General features: G+C 40.4%; 1 protein-coding gene and 1 pseudogene across 1 annotated transcript; both read left to right on the top strand.

Moving 5' to 3' along the window:
• Window positions 1-26155, top strand: SPATS1 (spermatogenesis associated serine rich 1). Its single transcript, XM_053603588.1, has 8 exons — window positions 1-158; window positions 5711-5854; window positions 11112-11236; window positions 12481-12642; window positions 19435-19555; window positions 20159-20221; window positions 25352-25467; window positions 26013-26155. The coding sequence occupies exons 1-8, from the start codon at window positions 1-3 to the stop codon at window positions 26153-26155; spliced, it is 1032 nt and encodes a 343-aa protein (XP_053459563.1).
• On the top strand, window positions 7297-7447 carry LOC128594955 (uncharacterized; annotated as a pseudogene).
• Window positions 26156-27764: the final 1609 nt, after the last annotated feature.

Raw genomic sequence — 27764 nt, 5'->3', positions numbered from 1 at the left:
ATGGAGCAGAATGGCCACAGTGTCCCAGAACATCTTGGAGTGTGTCCAAGCCGGGATGCTAGGTTGCCTGCCCTGGCCCTTGAAACTGCCAGGACGCAGTACAAGCTCGCTGGAGGTATTGCTCCCATAAGTGCCAGGGACCCCATTGTCTCAGTCAGGTAAGAGGTGCTGGAGCACCTCAAAAGTGCAGCAGTCTTGGTAGGAGCCCTGACTTCTCCTGTGGCTATTTATAGAAGTGATCCCATGGCTATTTATACCATAGGTGTGGAGACTGCCAAGCAATAATGTATGTGCTCTGCTTTTTTTTTTTTGCAATTTTTGGCCGGGGCCAGGTTTGAACCTACCACCTCTGGTATATGGGGTCGGCGCCTTACTCCTTTGAGCCACAGGTGCTGCCCCTGTATGTGTTCTGCTTTTTAAGAAGAGACCAATCCCTTCCCCATTCCCTTATTACCAAGGTGTTTCTTTTCAGGTGTCTCCTACAGGAGTGAGTTACAGATAAGTGGACTGCTGTGCTGTAAAAAGGGGAGTTGTAGAGTTCTCTCTTTGTCCCATCAGATCTTAGCTTGGTCCCTGGTCTTTGATCTGCTCACTTTCCTTCATAGGAAGCAGAGAAGAGGGAGGTACAACTCACTGCACCCAGCTATTACACAGATAGGCTGGGACTAATAGAGGACGGGAGCAGGACGGGGTAGAAATACTGATTATCCACAGGTGTCTGGAACAGCATGGACAAAAGGGCTCTGGGATTCTAACTTTAAGCTCTAGAACTTCCTGCAGTTTCCAGTTTGGCTTGGGATAAAGGACGAAGCTACTATTCTAAGGGTGTGCTAGGGATGCTCCACGTTTCTGAGTTAGGGGTATCAGAAGGGCAGCAGGCTCTGGGATCACCGGACCACATTAACCAAAGAGCCATAGCTGCCTTTCCTGCTCTGGAGGTGTGCCCATTCAGGAGACTACATCTGGGTTGAGCTTAAAATGGAGACCATGAGTTTTGAGAAAGAAAGGGCTCCGCAAGCCAGTTGAAGATACACATATGTGTGTGTGCGCGCGTGCATTTTCCAGCAGAGAGGGCCCATTGCTATTGTTATTTTTCATGGTGGAGAGGAGTGTCATCCAAAAGAGGGTGAAAAACCAGTGTCCTGGAGTCTTAGGCTGCTTGTTGAGCATATAAGAAGGGGTAGGAAGCTGAATGTTTGGTTAAAAGTGTATCCACATAAAATTAATATGGCGTGATGTATTATTTTTGTCTGCCCAGACAGAGCTATTGTGAAAATCAGTTGAGATGACAAGTGCTATGGTTATGTAAGGTGTTATTCCTGCCTAAAGAAATGGAAATAATTATCCTGAATTCCACAGATGGCATCAAAGAAACAGACTTTTCTTCCAAACTCTCCTTTTTCTCCTGCATTCCTTTCTGGTCACCAGAACCTTCTCTAGGTCTTTTGGATTGCTTCATCTTTTCTTATATCTTGATGTTTTAGAGACTTATTAGAATTTCCTGGATGGCTTACTTGACATTTATTTCATTTGAATAATAATTCTCATGATAAATGATGAACTTTCCAAGAAGGGTATACCTCCTTAGCATGTTTGTTCCTCCCCACAGCTTTGTAAGCCAGGTGAGGGAGAGGGGCAGGCCTTGGAAGCTGGGTGTGGGAAGGTAATTTATAGTGACCAGGCACCTAAGAGAAATTGTTCCTGAGCAAGGTAGCTTAGTGGTCCGCGTCCAGAACCTAGTTAAGCTGGGCCTGAGACCAGGCCAGTCCTGGGCCCTGACAAAGCTGACTACAGGATCTTTCTAGAAGTGACTCAATTTCAAACATGAGGTGAAGACACTTAAATGTGGCCTCAAAATGCCTCCCTGCCCTTTCCCAGGTAAGAAAAGAGTGAAGAACTACAAGTCCAAATCCTTCTGTTCTGAGACTAATGCTGCCATTGCATAGAGTTTTGGAATCTTTGTTTTGAACACTTTAACCCACCGATTCTGAGATGGACACTTTTTCCAGTATGCATTTTTGAAATTGGGATTGGGTCTTATCATTGCTATGGGCCCTGTAGCAGGTGTGAAGTAGTTGTCATAATCTTTGTTGTATGAGCACTGAAGCATGCAGAATGCATGTGCGTAGCGTAGAAGAAAATTCTACAGGCCAGAGAGAAGCACTCACTTACGAAATGCTGCATCACTCATGTTCTTGCTGCATTGATGTCAACATTAGGAGGAAAACATGGACATCAGTGATTGAGTTGAAAAGCAATTTAGTAGTCAGAGTTTTGAATGTGAATAAGGTTTAAGACTATCATAACTGATTTATTTTGTTTTTATTTTCCTTCATTATATATACATGAGTTATATATGATTAAAATCTATATTTATTTATTTATTTATTTATTTTTTTTAAGATGCTTTTTACTTTTTTTTTTTTTTTTGGCTGGGGCTGGGTTTGAACCCACCACCTCCAGCATATGGGACCGGCGCCCTACTCCTTGAGCTACAGGCGCCGTCCTAAAATCTATATTTAAATGGAGACTTTACATCCTTCGTATTAACTTGGATGGAAGTGGAAGACATTATTCTTAGTAAAGCATCACAAGAATGGAGAAGCATGAATCCTATGTACTCAATTTTGATATGAGGACAATTAATGACAAGGTTATGGGGGGGAGGAAAAGCAGAAAGAGGGACGGAGGGAGGGGGGTGGGGCCTTGGTGTGTGTCACACTTTATGGGGGCAAGACATGATTGCAAGAGGGACTTTACCTAATAATTGCAATCAGTGTAACCTGGCTTATTGTACCCTCAATGAATCCCCAACAATAAAAAAAAAAATAAATCTATATTTAAGTCTAAAAGAATGCTTTAATAAGTACAAACTTAAAATTCTAAGTGACAAAGCATTGTGTCAGAGTTTAATTGGCAGCCTTTGTTCTTTGGGGTACATAAAATAATAATGTTATTATAATTGATGGTGTCATATTTCATGAAATCCAGTACCTGCATTTAAGGCTCCAAGTTTCTAATTACTGCTTTAGTTGAATCCCACAAGTTTTGATATATAGTACTTATGTTCATTGATCGTTGTGTACTTCATGATTTCCATTATCATTTCTTCTTTTATATGAATTATTTAGAAGTATGGTTTGAGTTTCCAAGCTTATGGGTATTTTTTGGCTGTCTTTTTATTATCGATTTCTAATTGTATTGCCTTGTGGTCAGAGAGTGTGGTCTATGTTATACTTGTTGATACTTCTTTTGTGGCTTAGTATAGGGGTGGTTCCTCCTTTGGCTGCTGGGGACCTGTCCTCTGCTCCTCATAGCTCTGCAGGGCTGGACTCCATCCCAGCAGCTCACACCTCAAGCAGCCAGTTACTGTACTAGGCTTTTGGGCATAACCTCAAACAGCACTTCCCACACCTGGCTGATCCTAAGAATCATTTGAAGTGCTTTCTTTCTTTCTTTCTTTTTTCTTTTTTTTTTGAAGTGCTTTTTAAACATATTGGTTCCCAGCCTGTGGGTCTGGGTCAGAACCCTGTAATCTTCACATTGAACAAGCACTCCAAGGTGATTCTCACGACTGGACAAATTCAGGAAATTCCATGCAGTTGGGAATCTAAAGTAGAATGGGGCAACAGGCAGTGCAGTGATGGGACTAGACATGAAGAAGATCAGTGCCAAATGTGCTAGTGAGGGAGGGGAGATTTATTAAAAATGCAAGTTCCCCAGCCTGACTTGAGAGATTCTAATTCAATAAGTCTGCCACGGAATTTGAGAATCTGTATTTTAAACAGCCCTCTCACGTAATTCTGATGTAGACTGTCCTTGTGCCGTGCCCTGATAAACCACAGAAAGGGAGGAGTTTGAAGGGAGTAAGTAGCTCAGCTGGCCTGTAGGCTTTTTAGAGTCATAGGCAAAGTCCTTTTAAGACTAAAGAGTTTGGGCCAGGAGTCGTGCCTCACTTCCATAATCCCAGCACTTTGGGAGGCTGAGGTGGTAGGATCGCTTGAGGCCAGGTGTTTGAGACCAGCCTGGGCAACAAAGCAAGACCCTGTCTTTATGAAAAACAAACATACAAAAATTAGCCAGGTATGGTAATACGTGCTTGTAATCTCAGATGCTGGTAGTATGAACCTGTAATCTCAGGTATGGCAGTAGTACATGCCTGTAATCTCAGGTACTGGGGTAGTATGTGACTGTAATCTCAGCTGAGGCAGGAGAAATGCTTGAGCCCGGGAGTTTTAGGCTGCAGTGAGATAGGACCGCACTACTGCACTCTAGTCTGGGTGACAGAGTGAGACCCCGCCTCTCTAAAAAAAAGAAAAGAGTAGAATTTGATAATTAGGTTGGGACTTGACAAGAGTGAGAAAATATGACTCACTTGCCATATAAATTTGAGAGGAAACAAATACGAAATTGTCTAATTAGCAGTTCTGCTGGTAGATGGTGGGAATTTGCAGAGGGCACATGGTTTACACTATTCAGTCATCTCCATCACTTCTCCATCTACAGATTCAACCAGGTGTGGATGCAAGACATTTGAAAAGCAAACAACACTAAAAGTTAACAATGCAACAATAGAAACACAAAAACAATTCAGTATAATAACTATATTATTTACGTTGTATCTAGTATTATAGGTAAATCTAGAGATAATTTACAGTACAGTACACAGGAAAAAGCGTATGTGAATACTACTGTTTCATATAAGGGACTTGAGCATCTGCAGATTTTGGTATTTAGTGAGTCCTGGAACCAATCTCCTGTAAATACCGAGGGGCAACTGTGAGGCAAGATACTATGTAGGTGGAATAATGTCCAGTCTAAAAATGTACTTGGGTCTGAGTTTTATTTCTTATATTTTTCTTATAATCAGAGGTTACGTTGTATCTATTGAGCTTCTGTACTCTGTGAAGTTATGCATAAAGAAATGCAATACTACTCAACTGATGTGGCTTTCTTTGTGGCTGGACAAGGCTGCAAAATAATAAGGGAAGAGATTGACTTTTGCAAAATATTAATTGTATAGCAGAGTGAAGAAAATGGATGTGCTTCTATACACGACAGTCACTGGCTTTTAGGACTCCCTTATAAGTGTGGGTGGTTGGGAGTTATAATTCTTTTTCATTTATTCACACATTAATCGAGGACCTAATTCATGGCAATCACTGTTCTAAATGCTACTAAGTTGGATAAGACATGTGAGGGGAACCCATGGGAGTTTCTGAAGGCAGTTCTTTGGGTTGTGACCACCAGCTATATTCATCAGTCTTTCTATGAACAAATCCTCTACAAAATTGTATTGAGATGCTTGGTACAATGTACAGTGATCTATAGCTCCATTCAAACCTTATTTCTTTTACTTCATTCAGAGTAGGTGAACTGTGTGAATGGGTAAGCAGTCTAGTATAGTGGTTAGAATTTCAGGCTTTGGTGTCACCAGAACTATGATCAAATATAGATGTGTATTTTCTCTGTGATCATAGGCAAGTTGCTAACCTTCTGAGCTTCAGTTTCGTCATCTATAAAGTGGGGATGGATAAGTAGGATCCATGTCTGTGGGTTGTCATAGATTTCAAATGACATAATGGGTGTAAAATGTTAACCTAATCCCAGGTACACAGTAAATGGTCAACAAATGTCAGCTCTTTTTAGCAAATATATATTTATAATCTAAGAAGCAAGATAGAGTAAAAGGTATTTTCATGTGTTTCAGGAATCAAATGGATAGATTGCAATCTAATGGATGCATTGCTGATACAACATCCCCTAGCAGATGGGACAGTTTCTCATCTTCTGCTGAAAAAGGTCCAAGTGTCAGTGAGCCTCCAGGCCTCCCCAGACTCTCTGCTCACTTAGAGTAAGTAAACATCTGGTGAAGAGTGCTCACTATTGGGGTAAATTCTAACCAAGATGCCAACAGTCTGAGAGGTAGCATGACATGCTTGGCAAAAGCATCAATTCTGGACTCGACTGTCTGGGTTCAAACCCTAGCTCTGCTACTAATATCTCTGTGAACCTGAGCAAATTACTTCCCCTCCCTGGGCCACAGTGTTCTTATCTATAAAATGGTGACAGTATTTCATGTACTTAACATACACCTGAATATAAAACTCCAGCCTAGACATAGCCCCAAGCTTCAGATTGATATATTCTCAATATCTCCATCTGGATGTCCCATGGGCCCCTCAGACTCAACATGCCTTGATGTCTCCCTATAAACTATATCCTTCTGTACCCCTTGTCTCAGTTGATAGTCTCAGTGTTCATGTAGCCCAAAGATACACACCCCTCAGGTCATACTCATCTCCATTATCCAGTTGGGGATCAAGTTCTAAAATATCTTAAAAGTCCATTTCTTCTACTCTACCTGTATTGCCACAGTCCCATTCTATGCTGCACAACAAATCCCCCAAAACTTTGTGGCTTAAAACAACAACATTTATTAATTCATATTTTCCATGGGTCAAGGAATCTGGGTGTGACTTAGATGGGTTCTTATGGCTCAAAGTCTCTCTCTTGTGATTGTGGTCAAGGTGTTGGTCAGGGCTGTGGGCATCTGAAGGCTCAGCTGAGGGGAGGATCCCCTTCACTTCCAAGCTCACTCACATGGTTGTTGGTAGGGTTCAATCAGTTCTGCACAGGCTTGTGGGGCTGACAGATAAGTTCCACACTGGATGTTGCTCAAAGGCCTTCTTCAGTTTCTTGCTTCTATGTAGGGCATCTCACAACATGGCAACTGGCTGTGCTCAGCAAGCAATGAAGAGCACACACAGATTAAGCCATAGTCTCTTTGCAACCTAATCTTGACATTCTGTCACTTTTACTTATTCTCTTTGTTAGAAGTGACTCATTAGGTTCAGCCCATACTCACCAGGAGGAGACTGCAGAAGAGAATAAATACCAAGAGGTAGGGAGTATCAGAGGCTGTCTGCAGCACTCTCCTAAATGGGCTCCCTGGCTCAAGCCTTACATTCTTTAAAAAAAACTTTTGGCTTGGCGCCTGTAGCTTAGCAGCTAGCGTGCCAGCTACATACACCAGAGCTGGCAGGTTCTAATCCAACCCAGGCCTGCCAAACAACAATGACAACTATAACCAAAAAATAGCTGGGCATTGTGGCAGATGCCTGTAGTCCCAGTTACTTGGGAGGCTGAGGCAAGAGAATCCCTTAAGCCCAAGAGTTTGAGGTTGCTGTGAGCTGTGACGCCATGGCACTCTTTCAAGGGCGACATAGTGACACTCTCTGGAAAAAAAAACCCCAAATCCACTAACTTTTATTTATCTTTTGAATACATGCTGCCATCGCTTCTCGGCCTTTTGGCTAAGATCAAGTGAATACATGCTGCCAACAAGATTACATCTTACATTCCTTTTTTTTTTGAGACAGGGCCTCAAATTGTTGCCCTGGGTAGAGTGCTGTGGCATCACAGTTCACAGCAACCTCCAACTCCTGGGCTTAAGCGATTCTCTTGCCTCAGCTTCCCAAGTAGGCAAGGACTATAGGCGCCCGCCACAATGCCCGGCTTTTTTTTTTTGGTTGTAGTTGTCATTGTTGTTTGGCAGGCCTGGGGTGGATTCGAACCCACCAGCTCTGGTGCATGTGGCTGGTGCTTTAGCCGCTTGAGCTACAGGCACCGAGCCATATCTTACATTCTTAAAAGTCCATTCCTCACACAGCTTCTAGAGTTTACTAAAACAGAAATTGGAGCATACATGACCAAGTCATGTTCTTGCCTACCATTATTTAATGCTACCTCGTTAAACTGTGATATAGGGTCCAAGTCCCCTCGCATGAACTATACATTCTCCAGATCTGTCTTCCTCCTCTTCTCCAGCTTTTGTGTCACTACTCCTGCTATAATCACATCAAATTTCTTTACTTCCGTGTTGTTTCTTGCTTCTATGGAAGGACACTGATGCTGTCTCTTTTGCCTGAAGTGGCTTCCTCCAATGCCCTTGCTTGTGTTCACATGTTGTTGGAGCTGCTCAGCTACCACTGACTTCCCTGGTGGCTTGTCTTAGCTATTGCCCCCTTTTCTGGGGAAAAGTTTCTCTGTTATTCCCTACCCAGTGTTAATGAGTGTTGTGAATGGGAGCTGTCATCATCTTACATGACTCCACTTCTTGAGTGTGATTTATTTAAGGGAGGGCACATGATCCAAGCTGAACCAATAAAAGCCTTCCTTGTGATTTTTCCCATTAGAGATGGGAGTTAATATTGGTTGGAAGATCACGAGAATTTGAATCTGAGGCTGTCAGTGGCCTTGTTGCTCTTGTAAGGAGCTCATCTGCAATTGGTAAAAGTGAAGCCAAGATGTCAAGACAGGCAGGGACTGACAGTTCTGGAGACGCTGAGCTATGATTCCAATTGTCCCCCACTATACTCTGGTCATGGGAACCCATACATCCCTATTATTGTTTAAAAATGAGTTTAGGTAGATTTCTGTCACTTCCACCTTGATTAATACCTATGATGAATTTATACCCATTCCCGAGACTCTGCTCAGGCAAGCCTCCTCCATACACTCTTTTCAGATATACCTCCTCAAACCTCATTGCATTTGGTGTTCCTTCTGGGCACTCCCTTAATTTCTTTTCTTTTTTTTTTTTTTTGAGACAGAGTCTCATTATGTCGCCCTCAGTAGAGTGCCATGGTGTCAGCTCACAGCAACCTCAAACTCCTGGGCTTAAGCGATTCTCTTGCCTCAGCCTCCCAAGTAGCTGGGACTACAGGAGCCTGCCACACGCCTGGCTATTTTTTGTTGCACTTGTCATTGTTCAACTGGCCCAGGCCAGGTTTGAACCCACAGCCTTGGTGTATGTGGCTGGTGCCGTAACCACTGTGCTACGCGTGCCAAGCTCCCTTAATTTCTTGTAAGGTTTTCTATCACTGTATTTACCCATGTTTCCATAACCATCTGTGTATTTCCATCTCCTCTCCCACTAGATCCTTCTCTCTCCCTAGATCCTTCTGTCCCCTGGATCCCTCTCTCTCCCTAGACTTAGAGCCTTCTCTCCCCTAGATCCTTGAGGGCAGGAACTGTGTTCAATCATCTTTGGGTCCTCAATGTCTAGAATAGTGCCTGCCACAAAATGTACTTAGGTAAATGTTTGTTGAATAAACAAAGTAGGTGGATAATTCTAAAGTTGTTTTAGAACGTTTCCTTTATCCTTGAAATCTTTTCTATACAGTTGTTCAGCAAAGCCTTTTCTCTCTCATATTTAGGGGAGGCATATTTTATTCCAATATTGAAATGATCATATATTCTGAAAAGGGGGGTGCTGAGTTACTGAGCTAGGCTTCTTTTTTATTTTCAGGTCACATAGTCTATAGAATCAGGAGATCTCACTCTCATATTGCTCCATCATTATAAGCTATAGATCCAGCCGTGACCCTGTGTAGATATGTTTTATCATAGAAAGTCAACTTCTCTGAGAGCCCATTTTCTTTTCACATAGAAATGATGATATCAGCTCTACCTACATAACAGGATTGTTACTAGGGAACAATCAAGACAAGCAAAATGAAATTGCTTTGAAATTATTCAAATATAAGAGTGAAGCAACAGTATGAAAAAAAGATCCTATGACTTGATAACAGATAACTACCTGAAAATGTTGACCAAGGCCATCTAGCAAATGCAAATCCATTTAAACCAGAAGTGATTGCTTTTTTCTGCTGACACCCATAGCAGTTTGTTGTAGGAGGCCTTTTTAACTACTAGGAAATTCAGCATTAAACATAATGCTCCATCATTATAGCATTTCAGTCTAGGTTTGTTTTTAATTATTTCTTTATCTTCTCTATATATTTACTGACTTTTTATTTGCATTTAATAGTTTTATTGAACATGCATCTTTTCTGTCAATAGACTTATTGAAACATAATTCACATGATACAGTTAACCCATTTAAAGTATACAACTTGACAATTTTTAGTATATTCACAGAGTTGTGTTATAATCACCATGACCAATTTTAGAACATTTTCATCACCACAAGAAGAAATTCATACCCTTTAGCAATTACTCCCCATCTCCCTTATTTCCTTAGTTTGAGACAACTGTTAATATAATTTTTGTCTCTATAGATTTGTGTGTTATGGACATTTCGTATATATGGAATTTTCAGTATGTAGCCTTTGGTGCCTGGCTTCTTTTGCCCAGCATAATGCTTTCAAGGTTGATCCATGTTATAACATATATCAGTATGTCATTCCTTTTTAAAAATTATATTAAAATATATAACATAATATTTGCCATTTTATCCATTTCGAGCATATTAATTTTCAGGCCACATAGTCTATAGAGTTAGGAGATCTGGGCCATAGATCCAGGCCGGACCCTTTGTAAGTATGTTTTGTCATAGAAAGTCAAGTTATTGCATTAATTACACTCATAATACTGTGCAACTGTCATCACTTGCTATTTTCAGAACATTTCATTCTCCGATCAGAAATTCTGTGCCTATTAAGCAATAACTCACTATTCTCACCTCTCCCCAGACCCTGGTAACCACTATAAATTTACCTATAGGTAATTTACCTGTCTCTATAAATTTGCCTATTTTAGATGTTTCATTTAAGTGGAAGCATACAGTATTTGTTCTTTTGTATCCAGCTTATTTCACTTAGCATAATGTTTTCAAGGGTCACCCATGTTATATGTTTTAGAACTTCATTCCTTTTTTTAATGCTGAATGATATTACATTATATGTATATAGGACATTTTGTTTATCCATTGATCTGTTGATGGACACGGGTTATTTTCACCCTTTGGCTATTATGAATCATGCTGCAATAAACATTCACATACAAGTATCTGTTTGAACCTGTTTTTAATTCTTCTGGGTATATACCTAGGAGTAGAATTGCTGGGTCTTATGGTAATTCTATGTTCAAGTTTTTGAGGAACCACCAAATTATTTTTAAACACATATCTTTTCAATATGTTTTAGTCCACTCAAATTGTGGCAAAATAAATAATATGCTCAGGGACTTTTACAGGGGTGTAGGCCCAATTTTCATGAGTGGGGACAATTCTAACATAAGATACATAAGATTAGTTTCTACCAGTTTAAGAACATGGAAAAATCTAATTCTTCTCTTCTTTCCAGCACTGCTGTAGATTTGGATCAGAAATCCTCCTCCTCACCTTCTGATCACTCCTCTGAAACCTCTTTGACCAAAATCCAAAAGAATGAATATCCCAAGGAATTCAGCCTGCTTCAGATGCAGACAAGTAAGTCATAGACCCTACTCGACAAGTCTCTGTGCCCAGGGTCTTTTCAGAAGTCTGTTGGCCAGTCACTGAAAACCTAGGAGTGCCAGGAATTTGACATGGTTTATACACATATCTCTATTTCTGTCAACATTTCTGCAGGGGAGCTCTTGTTATATGGTTTTCAAAAATGAACTGCCTTTATATAAAACATGTTAAAGTACTGCAGCAAAATATTAAAATAATATAGAAGTCTCAAGTATAAAAACCCTTCCCCAATGTTCTCCAACAATATCCCTATTCTTCCTTGTAGCTGTGAAGAGTTGATATATATTTTTCCAGAATTTTGAAATGTATACATACATGTATATATATATATATATATACACATATGTACATATATCACTATAAAATAAATGGGTTGTAGTATACAATTTTCAATCAGCACTAAATAGGTTGTGGACCTTTTTATGTGTTAATACACATAGATCCAGATGGCTAATATACACCTACCCATTTTATTGAGAAGGAAACTGGAGTTGGAGAGATTCAGTCACCCATACAACCACATAGCCAGAAAGTAGGGTGATGTGGTTAGAACCCAAGTTGCCTGCCTCCAAAGCCCCAGAGCCCAAGTGTTTCTCAAGCAATCCTAGAGTTGTTAGGGGATCTTTCGTTGTTTAAAATCACCATTAGCAATCTTGGAGGACAAGTATTAGAGGCACAGAGAGGCCCAGTACTAGCCTGAGGTCTGACAGCAGCTTGTCTCTTTTGCTGTTGCTACATGTATGCACTTCTGGTGGCACTATAGCACATGCGTGTGCTGTTGTTGCAGCCAGTGCTGTGTTCCATCTGCTTGAGATGCTATGGTTGGCTAGCTATTCCCTGGATGATGGGCATTCTATTTTTCCTATGCAGTCATCAGAGTGAAGGTTGGATTATAAGTGCTTGTAAGACTATCTCTGAGCTTCTTAACCCATATATAACTTCCAAACATAAAATTGACTTTAGTTTTGAAGGAGAGATTGCATAGGGGAAAACATGCAGTCTCTTAGGTAGCTTCCCCCCAACACACACTTCTCTTCCTTTTGAGCCTGGTCCCCCAGAGGTTGACACTGCTCCTGATGTAGAACTAAAGAATTACACAGGTTGATTAAAGTTTGTACAGCCAGATAGCATCTGGGGAGTTTTTACAGCTTTTGTCATTCATTCATAATTATGAGGCTGGCAGTGGCACTCATGGAAGGATCTCTCATGTCTTGCAGAAGACGGGCAGCGTCCAGAGTGGTCGTTTTACCCAAGGTTTAGCAGCAATATCCACACCTACCATGTTGGAAAGCAGTGCTTCTTTAATGGGGTCTTCCTCGGCAACAGGAGATCTCAGTCAGAGAGGATGGTGGACAAGTGCTTGGGGAGAAAGAAATATGGTAATGTTTCCCTTTTGGGTTTTGACTGTACAGTATCCAAAAAGCTCTTGATTGAATGGCAGATCTATTTTTAGATCTCTCAGTGTTCTCCAAACATCTTTCCAAAAGGGATGTATTAATTTGCATTCCCACCAGGCATATACCCAGAAGACCAAAAATCACATCATAACAAAGATATTTGTACCAGAATGTTTATTGCAGCCCAATTCATAATTGCTAAGTCATGGAAAAAGCCCAAGTGCCCATCGATCCACCAATGGATTAATAAATTGTGGTATATGTACACCATGGAATATTATGCAGCCTTAAAGATGGAGATTTTACCTCTTTCATGTTTACATGGATGGAGCTGGAACATATTCTTCTTAGTAAAGTATCTCAAGAATGCAAGAAAAAGTATCCAATGTACTCAGCCCTACTATGAAACTAATTTATGGCTTTCACATGAAAGCTAAAACCCAGTTATAACCTAAGAATAGGGGGAAGGGGGAAAGGGAGGGAAGGGAGGATGATTGGTGGGATTACACCTGCAGTGCATCTTACAAAGGTATATGTGAAACTTAGTAATGTAGAATGTAAATGTCTTAACACAATAACTAAGAAAATGCCAGGAAGGCTATGTTAACCAGTGTGATGAAAATATGTCAAATGGTCTATAAAACCAGTATATGGTGCCCCATGATCACATTAATGTACACAGCTATGATTTAATAATAAAAACCCCCAAAACACAAAAAGCTCTTGAGTCGTTCTGCAGGCCCTGCATGCTATAGCTGGGGACAGCCCTGCAGAGTCACCATGTCACCTAGAGTAGCCAGGAAGATAGAAAAGTGAAGGAGACAGTTGCCATGCTACACGTTTTGGCAAAGAACTCACAACATATGTTGATCCACATTTTCGTTTTTCTCTGAATTTCATAAAATGCTAATGTGACATTTAAGTCATCAGATAAGTTTTCTCAGATACTTATTAATAGAAATCCTTACTGAAATCTGAAGAAAATAATCTACGTTTCAATTAAATGCTGCCTGGCAGATGCATTTAAATTGTATTTTATATTCTCCACAAAGAAAACATCCCATTAACCTTAGCCTAGAGTGCATGCTGTTATTTTATAGCTTATTTAATTAAAAGCTATTGAGGTGAATATCTATCTATCCATATCTCTTTGGTTTGTAGGTTGGTGAGTTCTCTGCCCCAGTCTACCCAGAACAGATTTATTGAAAGACCCTAAAGAGTTGCTAAGTACCAACAGACCATTTATGGCACACTCTTTGGAAATATCCGTGTAGGAGGCAGCCATTGCTTCGAAGATGAATAGAATTGCTGCCGCAGGAATACAAAGAGGAAGGAGGAGAAACTTCTTGTTTTTGAGTTTTAAAATAGACTTTTAAACTCATAGCAAAGATAAATATTTTTTTAAAAATTGAGGCTTTTATTTATTTAGATGGAGAATACATGAAAAGCCATTCTAGATAAGCTGGGAGGGTGGTCACTGATATGGGAGTCTTTGAGGAGTCCTGTATCTGGTACTCCTAATCCTCACTTTCCTCCTAACTCAAAAGGAAACCTTATGCCAAATTTTGAGTTTATTATTCCTTTCTATTCCTCCTTTCCTTCCCTTTCCCCCTCCTTCCTCCATTTCTTCCTCCCTTCCTTCATGGTTTTATAAATACTGAATAAATGCAAAGGAGTATTTATGAAATATTTGTTGAATATATAGAATAAAATACCACAAATACTTGTATGCTTTTGTTTCATTTAAGAAATAGAACATATCTTATATTTGAAGCTTCCAATATGTCTTTCCCTGAATACTACATCTTTCCTCTCCCTACTCCAGAGGTAACCAGTATTTTTTATTTTGTAAAATGAAAAACTTGGGGCCATGCCTGTAGCTCAGTGGGTAGGGTGCCGGCCACATACACTGACGATGGTGGGTTCGAATCTGACCCGGGCCAGCTAAAACAACAATGACAACTGCAACCAAAAAAAAAAAAAAATAGCCAGGAGTTATGTAGGTGCCTATAGTCCCAGCTACTTGGGAGGCTGAGGCAAGAGAATCACTTAAAACCAAAAGTTTGAGGTTGCTGTGAGCTGTGACGCCACGACACTCTGCCCAGGATGACAGCTTGAGACTCTGTCTCAAAAAAGAAAAAACAAACAAACAAACAAAAAAACAAGAAAACGTTGGTCAGGCATGGTGGCTTATGCCTGTAATCCTATTGCTCTGGGAGGCCGAGGCAGGTGGATTGCCTGAGTTCACAGGTTCAAGACCAGGTTGAGCCAGAATGAGACCTCATCTCTAAAAAAATAGCTGGGCATTGTGGCAGGTGCCTGAGTCTCAGCTACTTGGGAGGCTGAGGCAAGAGAATCACTTATGCCCAATAGTTTGAGGTTTCTGTGAGCTGTGTTGTCATGACACTCTACTAAGGGCAACAACAAACTTTTTAAGGTAAATTTTCAAATGTGTGCCAAAGTAGAGGGAATAGCATAATGAAATCCAACAGACTCTTCCACTTAGCTTCAATAATGATTAACACGTGGCTAATCTTGTTTTATCTTTACCTTTCCCCCAGGGATTCTTTTAAAGCAAATTCCAGACATCATATAATTTTATCTGTAAAATATCATAGTACCTCAAATAGAGAAGGATTTTTATAATAGATATGTTATTTTTATTAACATAACTATAATTCCATATCACAATGTCTTATCTTAAAAAATTAACAAGAAATCTAAAATATTCAGTGCTTAAGTATCCAATTATTGATAAATGCTCTAATTTAAGAATATTAGTCTGATTGCTGAGTACTGCAATGAAAATCAAGAATTAATGGTTCATGATTTATTTACCATGTTGAAGAGAGAAAGTCTTTCATGTGGCAAGAAATTGATTTCTTTAGAGCACAGAGATAGATTTTCAGAGAGAAAAAATAAAATAGGAGATAATGACATACCCAGAAATGTTTCTAATTCCTCTAGAGACAGGATTCCACAGAACAACATTATTATTTTATTCTAAGTAAATTCTGAGAGTGTAGAGCATACCGCATCAATGTATAGATAAAAGGTAAATAAAATTTGTTTAAAAGTTTTGAAAAAAAAAAAAAGAGTAATTAGTCTACTTAAACCAGGATCCAAATAAGGCTCACACTTTGAAATTGGTTGGCATGCCTCTTTTCAAAACTTTCAGATTACTATAAGGGTATGTACAATTAGCTTACATTGTTTGTGTCTGTCAGGTCAAGTCCAAGTTGTAGTTGAGTCCTTCACCCAGGAGGTGTGCCATATACCCCTACATTGTGCCTGTTAGGTGAGAGCTCACCAAGCCCCGTCTCTCTTCCCTCTCCCTGCTTTCCTCCTCCCTCCCTCCCTTTCTTTAATTTAATTGTGTTTTCTCTCTTGTGAGCTTGTAGTTGTTCATCTGCTAGTTTCAAATTAGTATTGAGTACAAGGGTGCTTGCTTTTCCATTTTTTTTTTTTTTTTTTTTTTTAGAGACAGAGTCTCACTTTATCTCCCTTGGTAGAGTGCTGTGGCATCACAGCTTACAGCATCCTCCAATTCCTGGGTTTAGGCGATTCTCTTGCCTCAGCCTCCTGAGTACCTGGGACTATAGGTGCCCGTCATAACACCCGGCTATTTTTTGTTGCAGTTTGGCCGGGGCTGGGTTTGAACTTGCCACCCTTGGTATATGAACTTGCCACCGTACCCACTGAGCCACATGTGCTGCCCTGCTTTTCCATTCTTGAAATACTTTACTAAAGAGAACATTCTTTAGCTCCATCCAGGTAAATACAAAAGAGTCTCTATCTTTTAAGGGCTGAATAGAATTCCATGGTGTGTGTGTGTACATATATATGGTATGTAATATATATATATACACACACACACATATGTGAGATATATATACACTATGGTTTATCCATTTGTGCGTTGATGAGCACTTGGGTTATTTCCACATCTTGATGATTGTGAATTGAGCTACAATGAACATTTTAGTGCAGAAGTCCTTATGGTAAAATGATTTGTTTTTTCCTTCTGGGTAGATACCTAATAATGGTATTGGCATGCCTCTTAAATCTTGTAATGTATAGGTCCTCCCCTCCCTTTTTCTTGCAATTTATTTGTTGAAAATAACTAGGTCCTTTGTCCTGTAGCGTTTACCACAATCAGGATTTTGCTGATTACATCCCTTGGTACTATTTAACAGGTTTCTCTTTCCTACATCTTTTCTGTAAACTGGTAGTTGGATCTACAGGCTTGATTCATTTTAGTACAATTACTTCTTAGGCGATGTCATACAATGACTTCTTTAAACAGCAGATACAATGGTCTTTTCCCATTTCTTCTCCTCCTTGATCTCATTGCAGCACTAGACACAAAAGCTTGACTCAGGACATTTCTTCTTTTGTGACATTCTCTCCTGCCTTTTATTTCCTGGATAAGATAATAAAGCAGGATCAGGGACTGCCAGGAGCTACCAGTCTAATGAATTAGAATGCAATATATTTATTTTAGAAAAAAACAATCAGGCAGCGCCTGTAGCTCAGTGGATAGGGCTCCAGTACTATACACTGAGGCTGGTGGGTTCACACCAGGCCTAGGCCAGCTAAAACAACAATGACGCTGAAAAAAAAAATAGCCAGGTGTTGTGGCGGGTGCCTATAGTCCCAGCTACTTGAGAGGCTGAGGCAAGAGAATCTCTTAAGCCCAAGAGTTTGAGGTTGCTGTGAGCTGTGATGCCACGGCATTGTACCCAGGGTGACAGCTTGAGACTCTGTCTCAAAAATAAAAAAACAAAAAAAAAATATTTTAAAATACTGGTTGACTCTAACTTATCAGCCATAGTCGAGCCTTTGGTGGAATTCCCTAAAGGCCTAATTGCTTCCAGAGAAGAAAGAACAAAATGCTATCTGTGGTTATAGGTTGGAGGGAAATAGGCTTGAAAATACAATTTTTTTCCATTGTGTAGCTCTTCCTACGGTATAGCATACTGTATTAGTCAGGATGGGATATACTGTATTCTGCTGCAGTAACCAGGAACCCCTGAGATCTCAGCAGCTTAACCATTAAAGTTTGCTTCTTTCTCTGGTAGACTTCACGGTGGATGCAGCAGCTCTCCATAATAGCTTCTCTCAAGGAGCCCTTCTGTCTTCTTCACTTCACTTCCACCTCCTCTCTGTGGGTTGCCAGGGCTCTCACGCTCATGATCCATCCACTGCTGTGGGTTGCCAGGGCTCTCACGCTCATGATCCATCCACTGCTGTGGGTTGCCAGGGCTCTCACGCTCATGATCCATCCACTGCTGTGGGTTGCCAGGGCTCTCACGCTCATGATCCATCCAGTGGGTGTCTACTCAACGTTTTCAGTCCTCTCTGTAAGAGTAGCGCTGTGCAGGGGGCATCTAGTCTGCCATCTTGGCCTCCAACCTCATTTAGTAACATGATAACTCTTCATGGAAGCCATTTGAAATAAACAGTTTATAAAGAGGTTTCTAAGGCTTAGGGAGGTTTAATAAATAGCTGAAGGGCAAGAACTAGAAATTGAATTGAATTTGAACTCAGCTGTGACTGACTCCAAAGTCCAAACTCTTCTCATCACTTCTTGCAGTCACCTGACTCTTATCTGTCAATGCTGTGTTTGGGGGTTCAAACGATGTGGTCACTCCACTCTCCCTGGATTGAATCCTTAGCACCTCATGACAGCAAGCACTCAAATGCATGGGTGTAGTTGATCCTATTTTCTTAAGGAAAAGAGCTAATGTCAAGTTAATACAGAGTCTTAGCTATTGAAAAGGCTTTTAAAGGGAAAGGCAAACAATTAAATACTCCTGAAACTCAAGGCTCCTACCTATGGTGTAGATGGCTTTTCTGAGTTAGCTAGAAAAATGTGGATGGGTAGGATACAGCTTATCAAAAATTTTCCCTAGGTTTTCCTTTAGCTTACTTACATCTTGTGTGTACAGTTGAATGAAGTAATGTGGGAGTGGGGGGCAGGGGAGAGAGAGAGAAAGAAAGAAAAGGTGTATGGCAAAGGAGGGTGTCCTTAGTCCATGGTTATTCTCTCTCTCGTTTTTCCCCCCATGGTGGTTCTCTTAGGAGATGTATCTGGTGTTAAGGAGATGCATCTGTGGGTTGAAATGACCATCTTGTACCAGGCTGACTCCTCTCCTGCTTCCATGATTAGTTTCTTGTTCACAGGGCTTTAGAAGGAGCTGAGCTGGGTGTCAGTGCCTCAGCTGAATAAGCAGGGTATGCTTAGGAGCCCTGACTTTCCTCTTCACTAAGAAGCCACCTGCTGTGCTGCACAGCAGCCTCTGTCCTTGAAGCAGAAAGAGAAACAGGACACTCATTATCTGATTTCCTGCTGAGATCAGTAGAGAGGCAGGACACCATGTGCAATTGCTTCTTAAACTTTCTAGGACTCAGAGACTCAAGAGCACTAATGTTCAGGAATGAAAAGATTTTAAGCCAGAGTTCTTTGGGTTATTGCAAAGATACCTCTGATTCACTGTATGTTTTAAGTCAAAACATTCCCTATGAACCCAATAATTCTATCCTGGTGAAAGGTAATCGTAGTAACATCTTTTGGAAAATGTCCTATATATAGGCTCACATTTTTATCTTCATCACCTAAAGGCAAGGTAATCACAAACAGAACTTTCAGAAACCTCTATGTAACTTACTAATAAAACACTAAAATAGTCTACTTCCATTGTCATGTTGATATAACAAATCGGTGGATATATTCAGCCCATTGCATGATTCTATCTCAAACATTTCACACAGATATTGATCCCAGGAATGGAATCCCAAAGTTAACTCCAGGGGATAATCCCTATATGCACCCAGAACAGAGTGAAGGCTTCTTCAAAGCAGGATCAACTCTCCCACCAGTGAATTTTTCATTGTAAGTGTATGTTAATCCTAGAGTTACTTAGTTAACTTTAAAGGAATTATGTCTTTCTGTACTACATATAAATTATATTTTAAAAGGAGTAGATCACAAAAAGATATGCTTGTATGAAAATTTCTTTAAAAGCTCATCTTTAGTTAATTAGTGTATGTACATATGTGTGTGTATAATTGAAATTATACACAGAACGTTGACTGCAAAAAAAGTGGTTGTTAATTTTGTTCCTGTTTATATTTTCATAAATTTGAATTTTCTTACCAAATCAGATTATTGTTTAGTGGTTACTACATGATTTGACCTAAATGTAGAACTATACTTAGACCAAAATCCTTGAAAAAAATAGGAGGATAATTAAAGTAAGGGAAACATAGTTGGTATATTACATTTAAAATATGATTTTGAATAACTAACCATTTGGGATATAGTGATGTTGATTAAAAATTATAAAAAATAATACAAATTATGGTCCTTATAGCTTTGAAGCCCGTACTTGAAAATTAAATCCCAGAAATGAAGAAATTCTGTTGAACACCGTGACATATTGATCCCTGTTCTAGATGCCATAGCAATTTTATGGTTGCCTTTTCTGTTTTTCAGAGTGCCTTATGAAAAGAAATTTGATACATTTATTCCACTTGAGCCTCTTCCACAAATTCCCACGTGAGTTCTCTTAATGAAATATCAATTATTTATTATTTTCTCCTGTGGAGGAGCCTACAGGCAACTAACACACAGGACCCCTTTGAATCCCTGCAGGAAAGCAGGGTGGTTTGTAAGGAGGGTACATGGAAAGACTCATGGAGGTCAAGTGTCTGTGGAGTCAGCAGTTGGGATGATCACATCCTCAACAGATATGGATGACATATACCAGATGTCATGTGTCATGCTAGCTATGCACTATAGGAGGGTTTACACGGAGCAAAAAGACAGGGCTCTGGCTTCTCAGAACATGCATTTATTAGAAAAGAAAGACACCTACTGAGATGATTGAAGCCAGAGAGAATGGTCAGTTTCAAGAGCCAGAGAGAAAGCCAATAGAGCACTCCTGTATTTGAGGGGGTATCATTCCTGTACTTTTTCTCTGCTTCATCTGAACCTCATTTATTTACCTAAGTAGATTTCTGACATGGAAAGAGTTATTTTTCTTTTCTTTCTTTAATTTTTTTTGAGACAGAGTCTTACTGTGTCACCTTTGATAAGGGCTGTGGCGTCACAGCTCACAGCAACCTCAAACTCTTGGGCTTAAGCGATTCTCTTACCTCAGCCTCCCAAGTAGTTGGGACTACAGGTGCCCACCACAACACCCGGCTATTTTTTGTTGTAGTTGTTATTGTTGTTTAGCTGGCCCGGGCCTGGTTCAAACCCACCAGTTTGGGTATATGTGGCCAGTGCCCTACCCACTGAGCTGTGGGCGCCACCTTCTACAAAATAGTCTCATTTAAGTACCGATAGAGTGGGAAAGTGTCCCAGAGCCTGATCTACCGGGAAGCTCAGTTGGAATAAAAGCATTTTATTCCATTGGACATGGTGGCTCACGCCTGGAGACTCTCTGGAAGGCTGAGGCAGGTGGATTACATGAGCTCACAGGTTCAAGACCATCCTGAGCAAGAGTGAGACCCTGTTTCTAAAAATAGCCAGGCATTGTGGTGGATGCCTGTAGTCCCAGATACTCAGGAGGCTGAGACAAGAGAATCGCTTAAGCCGAAGAGTTTGAGGTTGCTGTGAGCTATGACACCAGGGCACTCTATTGAAAGTGACAAAGTGACACTCTGTCTCAAAAAAAAAAAATTATTCCAAACTTGAGACCTTATGGCACACAATTAGGGCTTCTCCTATCTGTACATTACATTTTTTTTTTTTGTGTGTGGTTTTTGGCCAAGGCTGGGTTTGAACCCACCACCTCCAGCATATGGGACTGGCGCCCTATCCCTTTGAGCCACAGGCGCCACCCTGTACATTACATTTTTATAAACACTATTGTAGAATATTCAAAATAATAGCAATTGCCTAAATCACATCACCCTACCCAACTATTTTAGCTTTTGTACATTTCTACTCATATGCAAATATGTTTTTACGTGTATAAATCATAGAATACCTATGAGTCTGATTTTCCTAAAGAAAAAAAGGTAAGTGTTTTTTTAGAAGAAGAACATCAGCATATCCTTTTGTGCTGTGGCCAATAAGAGAAGTAGGAGACTTGGACCCTTTGCTCTGGGAATAGTCACCCTGACAGAAGTCTACTAACCAGTTAGTTAGGGCAGGAGAAACAGGCCAGGTTCAGTTTCTGTTGTTGAATTTATTGTTTCCCAGATTCACTATTTCCCTCTGCAGTGTCTAATTTGCTATTAATCACATTTAGTGACTGTTGTACTTTTAAACTTTAGAAATTCAATTTGATTCTTTTCTTACATCACTCATTTCCTTCTTCACTATTTTCATTTTTCCATAAATACTTGAACATAGTTATAATAGTTGTTTTAACATTTTTGTTTGCTAACACTATGATCTTTGTCATTTCTGGGTAAAAAAAAACTCAAAAAATTGACTGATTTTTCTCCTGTTTACTTTCCTGCTTCTTGCCATGTCTAACAATTTTTGTATGGATACTGGACATTATAATTTTATGAGTGCCTGGATTTTGTTGTATTCTTTGAGTGTTGGGCTTTGCTTTAACAGGTAGTTAAGTCACCTGTAGTTCCATTGATCCTTTTGAGCTTTTCATTAGGGCATGTCTACAGTAGCCTTTACTTTAGGGGTGGTTTAACCCCAGTCCTAAGTAAGGTATAACCCTTTTAGGGTCTCTACTATGCCTTGATTGGTCAAGGAGGAGTCTTCACTTTTGAAACTGAAATGATTTTTAGACCTTTGCAAACCCTGGGACTATTCAGTTCACAGTTTTTCAGCAACTCTGTTGTCCAATCTCGTGGAGTTCTACCCTACACACGTATGCCTTAGTATTTAGCAAAGACTCAAAGGGGGGTGTTATGCCCATTTCTGAAGCTCATTATTTTCTTCTGCAGTGTCTAATTTGCTGTGAATCCCATCTAGTTAATACCTTCTTCAGAACTCTGTCTTGTGGCTTCTAGTCCTCTGAGACTCTCTGAACTCTGATCTGGCTCCTCAGACTAAAGGGAACACCAGGCTCTGTTTGGGATTATTGTCCCTACTCTGTGGTCTTGAATGTGCCAATAGGCAAAATCTGGGTGATGATAGGGCTCTCCTCATTTGCTTTCCCCTTCTCCAGCATCACAATCCCATGCTGTCTCTGTCATCTCATGTCTGAAAACAGCTGCTTCATACATTTTGTCCAGTTTTATAGTCAAGGAGTTCAAAGTTGTAGTGAGTAGAATTGTACAACTACACTCCAGCCTGAGCTGCTCTCTCAGTGTAGCCTGAGCTACTCTCTTGTTTAAGTCAAGAGAGTAACTATGATCCCTGCTACTTTGTTATGACTGGGAACAAGGAGTCTTGTTCCCTTGAATAAAAATATTTTTTTTTTCTTTCCAAGTTATCTGATGAATCAGTTTTGTACAATTACATTACTCTCATCAAAGTTATTCACATATTTAAATATCATACTAATTGTGCTTGGAAATTAAAAAATGTTAAATTTGCAAATGCAGCAATCCAACTTTAAGGTAAGAACACCTATAACTCTAGCGCTTTGGGAGGATGAAGTGGGCTTTAGGCCAGCAGTTCAAGACCAGCCTGGGCAACATAGTGAGGGGCTGGTTTCCAAAAGTAGAAAAATTAGCCAGATATGGTGGCATGTGCCTGTGTCCCAGCTACTTGGGAAGCTGAGTCAAGAAGATCACTGAGCCCAGCAGTTTGGGTTTGCAGTGAGCTATGATAATGCCTCTTCACTCTAGCAAGGATGACAGAGAGATCCTATCTCAAAAATAAATAAAGATAGGGATAAAACCTGAAGACCAGATGTTTTATAAGACTTGCCTAAGTCTTCCCAAGCTTGTGGCACAGTGAGAATTAGAATAAACTTTAGAGAGATGAAATTACTTATTGAACAGATCCCTATAGTTCGCAACTTGTCTACAAGGATTATTTAATCAACTCCTCAGATATTCATAGAGCACCACTTATGCACTTGGCCTACAGGAGAAGTGGGAAAGTGGCGGGGTAATGGAGACAGGGATCACAAAGATGAGTAAGATACAGTTCTTGTTTCAGGGCTCATTGTCTAATGGGGGACAGAGTTGACATAAAACACTTGAAGAAGCAAATATGGTACAGTGTACACGGAAAGGACGTACACATGTGGGGAAGTTGGAAATATGTTGTAGAGGAGGTGACATTTAATTTGGGTCCTAGAAGGCAAGTCTGCCAGCAAAGAACAGAGGCAGGCCATTACAGCTAACGTGTCCTCCATGGGAAAATGTGATGGTGTGCATCTTTACTAGGACAATTAACATTTATTTTTATACATTTTAATAACTTTGATGAGGGTGCATCTTACCATCAATGCAGGGCAACTGTCTTTAGTTAATGAGATGTTTCCATATGTACCTGACAGTTTATTCTATTTAATAAGGATGCAAAGTTAGGAACAGACCCAGGAGATTGACTTTATTATGTTTTTTCTTTGTTTGTTTTCTTTTTTGAGACAAGGGCTCACTCTGCAGCTCAGGCTGGAGTGTAGTTGTACAATTCTACTCACTACAACTTTGAACTCCTGGCTCAAGTGATCCTCCTTCCTCAGTCTCCTGAGGAGCTGGGACTACAGGTGCCTGCCATTGTGCCCAGCTAATTTTTAAGTGACAAGGATTTGCCATGTTGTCCAGGTTGGTTGTGAGCTCCTGGTCTTAAGTGATCCTCATGCCTCAGTTGTCCAAATTGCTAGAATTGCAGGTACAAACCATCATGTCCACTGGGCTGAATTGTTTAGTCCCCATATTTACTTAGTTATTTTGGTCTAACTTGGACTGAGAGTTGCTGTGTTAAAATGTCTAGATCAGTGCTTTTCAATCTTTTTTTATCTTGTGGCACAATTTAACTTATAGTCAAACTTCTGCAGCACATTTAAATTATGTTGATCAAAAAAAAAAGAATATACTTACTGTGCTTTGGATATTTCTGAAAATAATTTAATTAGTGATCTTTAAAATTTTTTGCAGCACACCTAAGATCCTCTCATAGCACACCAGTGCTGTCTTTGGGTCAGGTGCAGTGGCTCACACAGAAAGCACACTGAGCTAGGATTCTGAAGACAGCTTAATGGAAAGACTATTTATGGGTGCGGGACAGGATTGGGGGAACCCAGACACCAGAGGCTCATGACAGTGGAACGCTCTACTCTCCAAGGTCTGAGCAGGAGGAAGAGGGATCATGGTCTGTGGAGCAGTGGAAGCTGAAGCCCTGGAAGAAGCCCTGCCCAGCACAAGTTGTGGCATTGCTGAATGCTGCCACTCCCAGAACTGTGGTGTCTGGGGAGATTGGGTGGGAGGGGAGGAGCTAGGTGAGAAGTAGCCCAACCTCTCTCTTCCCACCTTTTGATTTCCTCATGGTACCTCCCTTAGGCAAGTCCAGCTCCAAGGTAGGAACATAGGAGAGCCAAGGTGATGCCAGCTGCAAGGGTCAGGTGGAAAAGGACTGAAAACAGAGCTGGGTTTGAGGCAGGGGCAAATGGTGAACAACTAACATGATACTTTATTTTGAAGCTGGTCTCCTAAATTGGAGGTCTTTTCGCTTTTGAAGTATGTAGTCCCTACCCACTAACAGTGTTTGTAAATTTTGCATCAAATTCCAACTCAGGCTGTTGTCTTCTTCTTACAGCTTGCCTTTCTGGGTGAAAGAGAAGGCCAACAATTTGAAGAACGAGATAAGAGAAGTTGAGGAGCTTGACAATTGGGTACCAGCAGTGCCCTTAACACAGAATTTATTCCCTTATGGTGGGTTGAAGAACCTTCAAAAAATAGCATAAAAACTGGAGAAGTCTAAAAGAACAGACTTTTTTTTTTTTTTTGAGACTGAGTCTCACTATGTTGCCCTCGGTAGAGTGCCGTAGAGTCACAGCTCACAGCAACCTCCAACTCTTGGGTTCAAGCGATTCTCTTGCCTCAGCTTCCCAAGTAGCTGGGATTACATGCACCCATCACAACGCCCGGCTATTTTTTGGTTGCAGTTGTCATTGTTGTTTAGCAGGCCTGGGCTGGGCTCAAACCCACCAGCTTTGGTGTATGTGGCCAGCACCCTACTCACTGAGCTACAGGTGCCAAGCCAGAAAAACAGACTTTTGAGAGGTTTCACAGTGAAAAGGAGACCAGGCAAAGCCTCTTCCAGAGTGCATGTGTCTTTTACCCCGAGGCGGTCCTTTGGGCAGGTGTTGTGGCTATGTATCAAGAGTCAAGTGTGCTGGCTGAGAACTGTTAGTCTTGTCATGGAACACAACATTTAACTCCATACCACTATCCACAGGTACTTTGGACTTTCCCAGACAATTCTGAGCGGAAACAGGCCCATAAAGCATACAGTGACTACACTCTGACAAGCCTCTTCCAGTTGATGGTTTTTGACAGTGTGACTTTTCTAAATCAGATGTTTGATGTTAATGAGAAAGCATCATGCTTTTCCTTTTAAAATTTTTATATTGTTGCAAGACTCTTACAACAAGCACATGCACATCATTCACCTAGATTCTACAATTGTTAACATTTTCCCACATTTTCTCTTTCACATGTTATTACATTATTATATAGTTTTCTGAACTATTTGGGAGTAAGTGGTAGACATTATAACCTTTTATACCTATATACCTAAATACCTCAGCATGTATCTTCTAAGGTCAAGGATATTCTCTAACCACAAAACAAATATCAAGTTCAGGGAATTTAACATTCATACGTTACTATTAATATACATCCCACATTCAGTTTTGTTGAATTACATTTAGTTTTCTCAAATCAAAGTACAGATATTATGATAAAGTACAGATATTATGTGAGTATCTTAGTCCATTCAGGCTGCTGTGACAAAATACCATAAACTGAGTGGCTTATAAACAACAGAAATTTATTATTCACAGTTAGGCTGAAGTCCAAGCAGATTCTCAGTCTCTTTCTAGTTCACAGACAGCACCTTCTCACTGTGTTCTCGTATGGTGGAAGTGCTGAGCTAGCTCTCTGGGGTCTGTTAAGGGCACTAATCCCATTCATGAGTGTTCCACCCCCATGGCCCAATCACCTCCCAAAGGCCTCACCTCTTGATACTATCACCTTGGGGATTAGGTTTCAACATATGAATTTTGGGGGGAAACACAAACATTCTGATTATAGTAGTAATCTATTTTATTTTATTTTTAGTTGACAGTGTCCACTCAGTCACCCTGGGTAGAGTGCCATGGTGTCCTAGCTCACAGCAACCTCAAACTCTTGGGTTCAAGCGATCCTCTTGCCTCAGCCTCTCGAGTAGCTGGGACTACAGGTGCACACCACAATGCCTGGCTAGCTTTTCTATTTTTAGTAGAGATGGGGTTTTGCGCTTGTTCAGGCTGGTCTTGAACTTGTTAGCTCAAGCAATCCACTTATTTTGGCCTCCCAGAGTGCTAGGATTACAGGCGTGAGCCACCACGCTCGGCAATCTTTCATTATTTTTGACGAAACTATTCTCCTTTTATTAATACTTCGGGAGTTTTCTCTGATATTAACTTGGAATATGTCAGAAAAACATGAAGGCTGGATCTACAATAGGTAACTAATGATTTTAGTTACAATAGGTAATTAATGCTTTTACTTCAAAGTTCCATTCCCTACTTCAGTTTTGCCTGTCTACACAGCCAAGCAGAGTGACAGCTCAGTGACCATTGATCACAAGTTTTAGGGCCTCTTGTCAATCAGACAAGAAGCAAACATGTGGAGGAAATGGTGGGAATAAAAACCACCCTATACTGTCAGGCTATACAATAACACAAACTCAGCATTTTCATAGCCAAGCTCCTCTCTACTGAGGAGACTGCATTTTGGCTAATAAGGGCTGCAGAACTAATCTCTCCAAAACCTTAAATTAAAAAGGGAAATTGAAGTCCATGCTGAGACTCAAAGCATCTATGACCTGAGCGAGATTTATTTCCTTATCCAAATATCTGTTGTCTCCAGGCACAGCCAAAGTGAACGAAGCAGATTTAGAACACAGTACATTCACACCACCTTCATAGGTGCCTTCAGACTAACTAGCAGAGAACATGTTGCCT

The sequence above is a fragment of the Nycticebus coucang genome, chromosome 9 (assembly GCF_027406575.1).
Source record: "Nycticebus coucang isolate mNycCou1 chromosome 9, mNycCou1.pri, whole genome shotgun sequence".
NCBI classification, from domain to species: Eukaryota; Metazoa; Chordata; class Mammalia; order Primates; family Lorisidae; genus Nycticebus; species Nycticebus coucang.
This window is presented reverse-complemented; position numbering and strand designations above follow the sequence as displayed.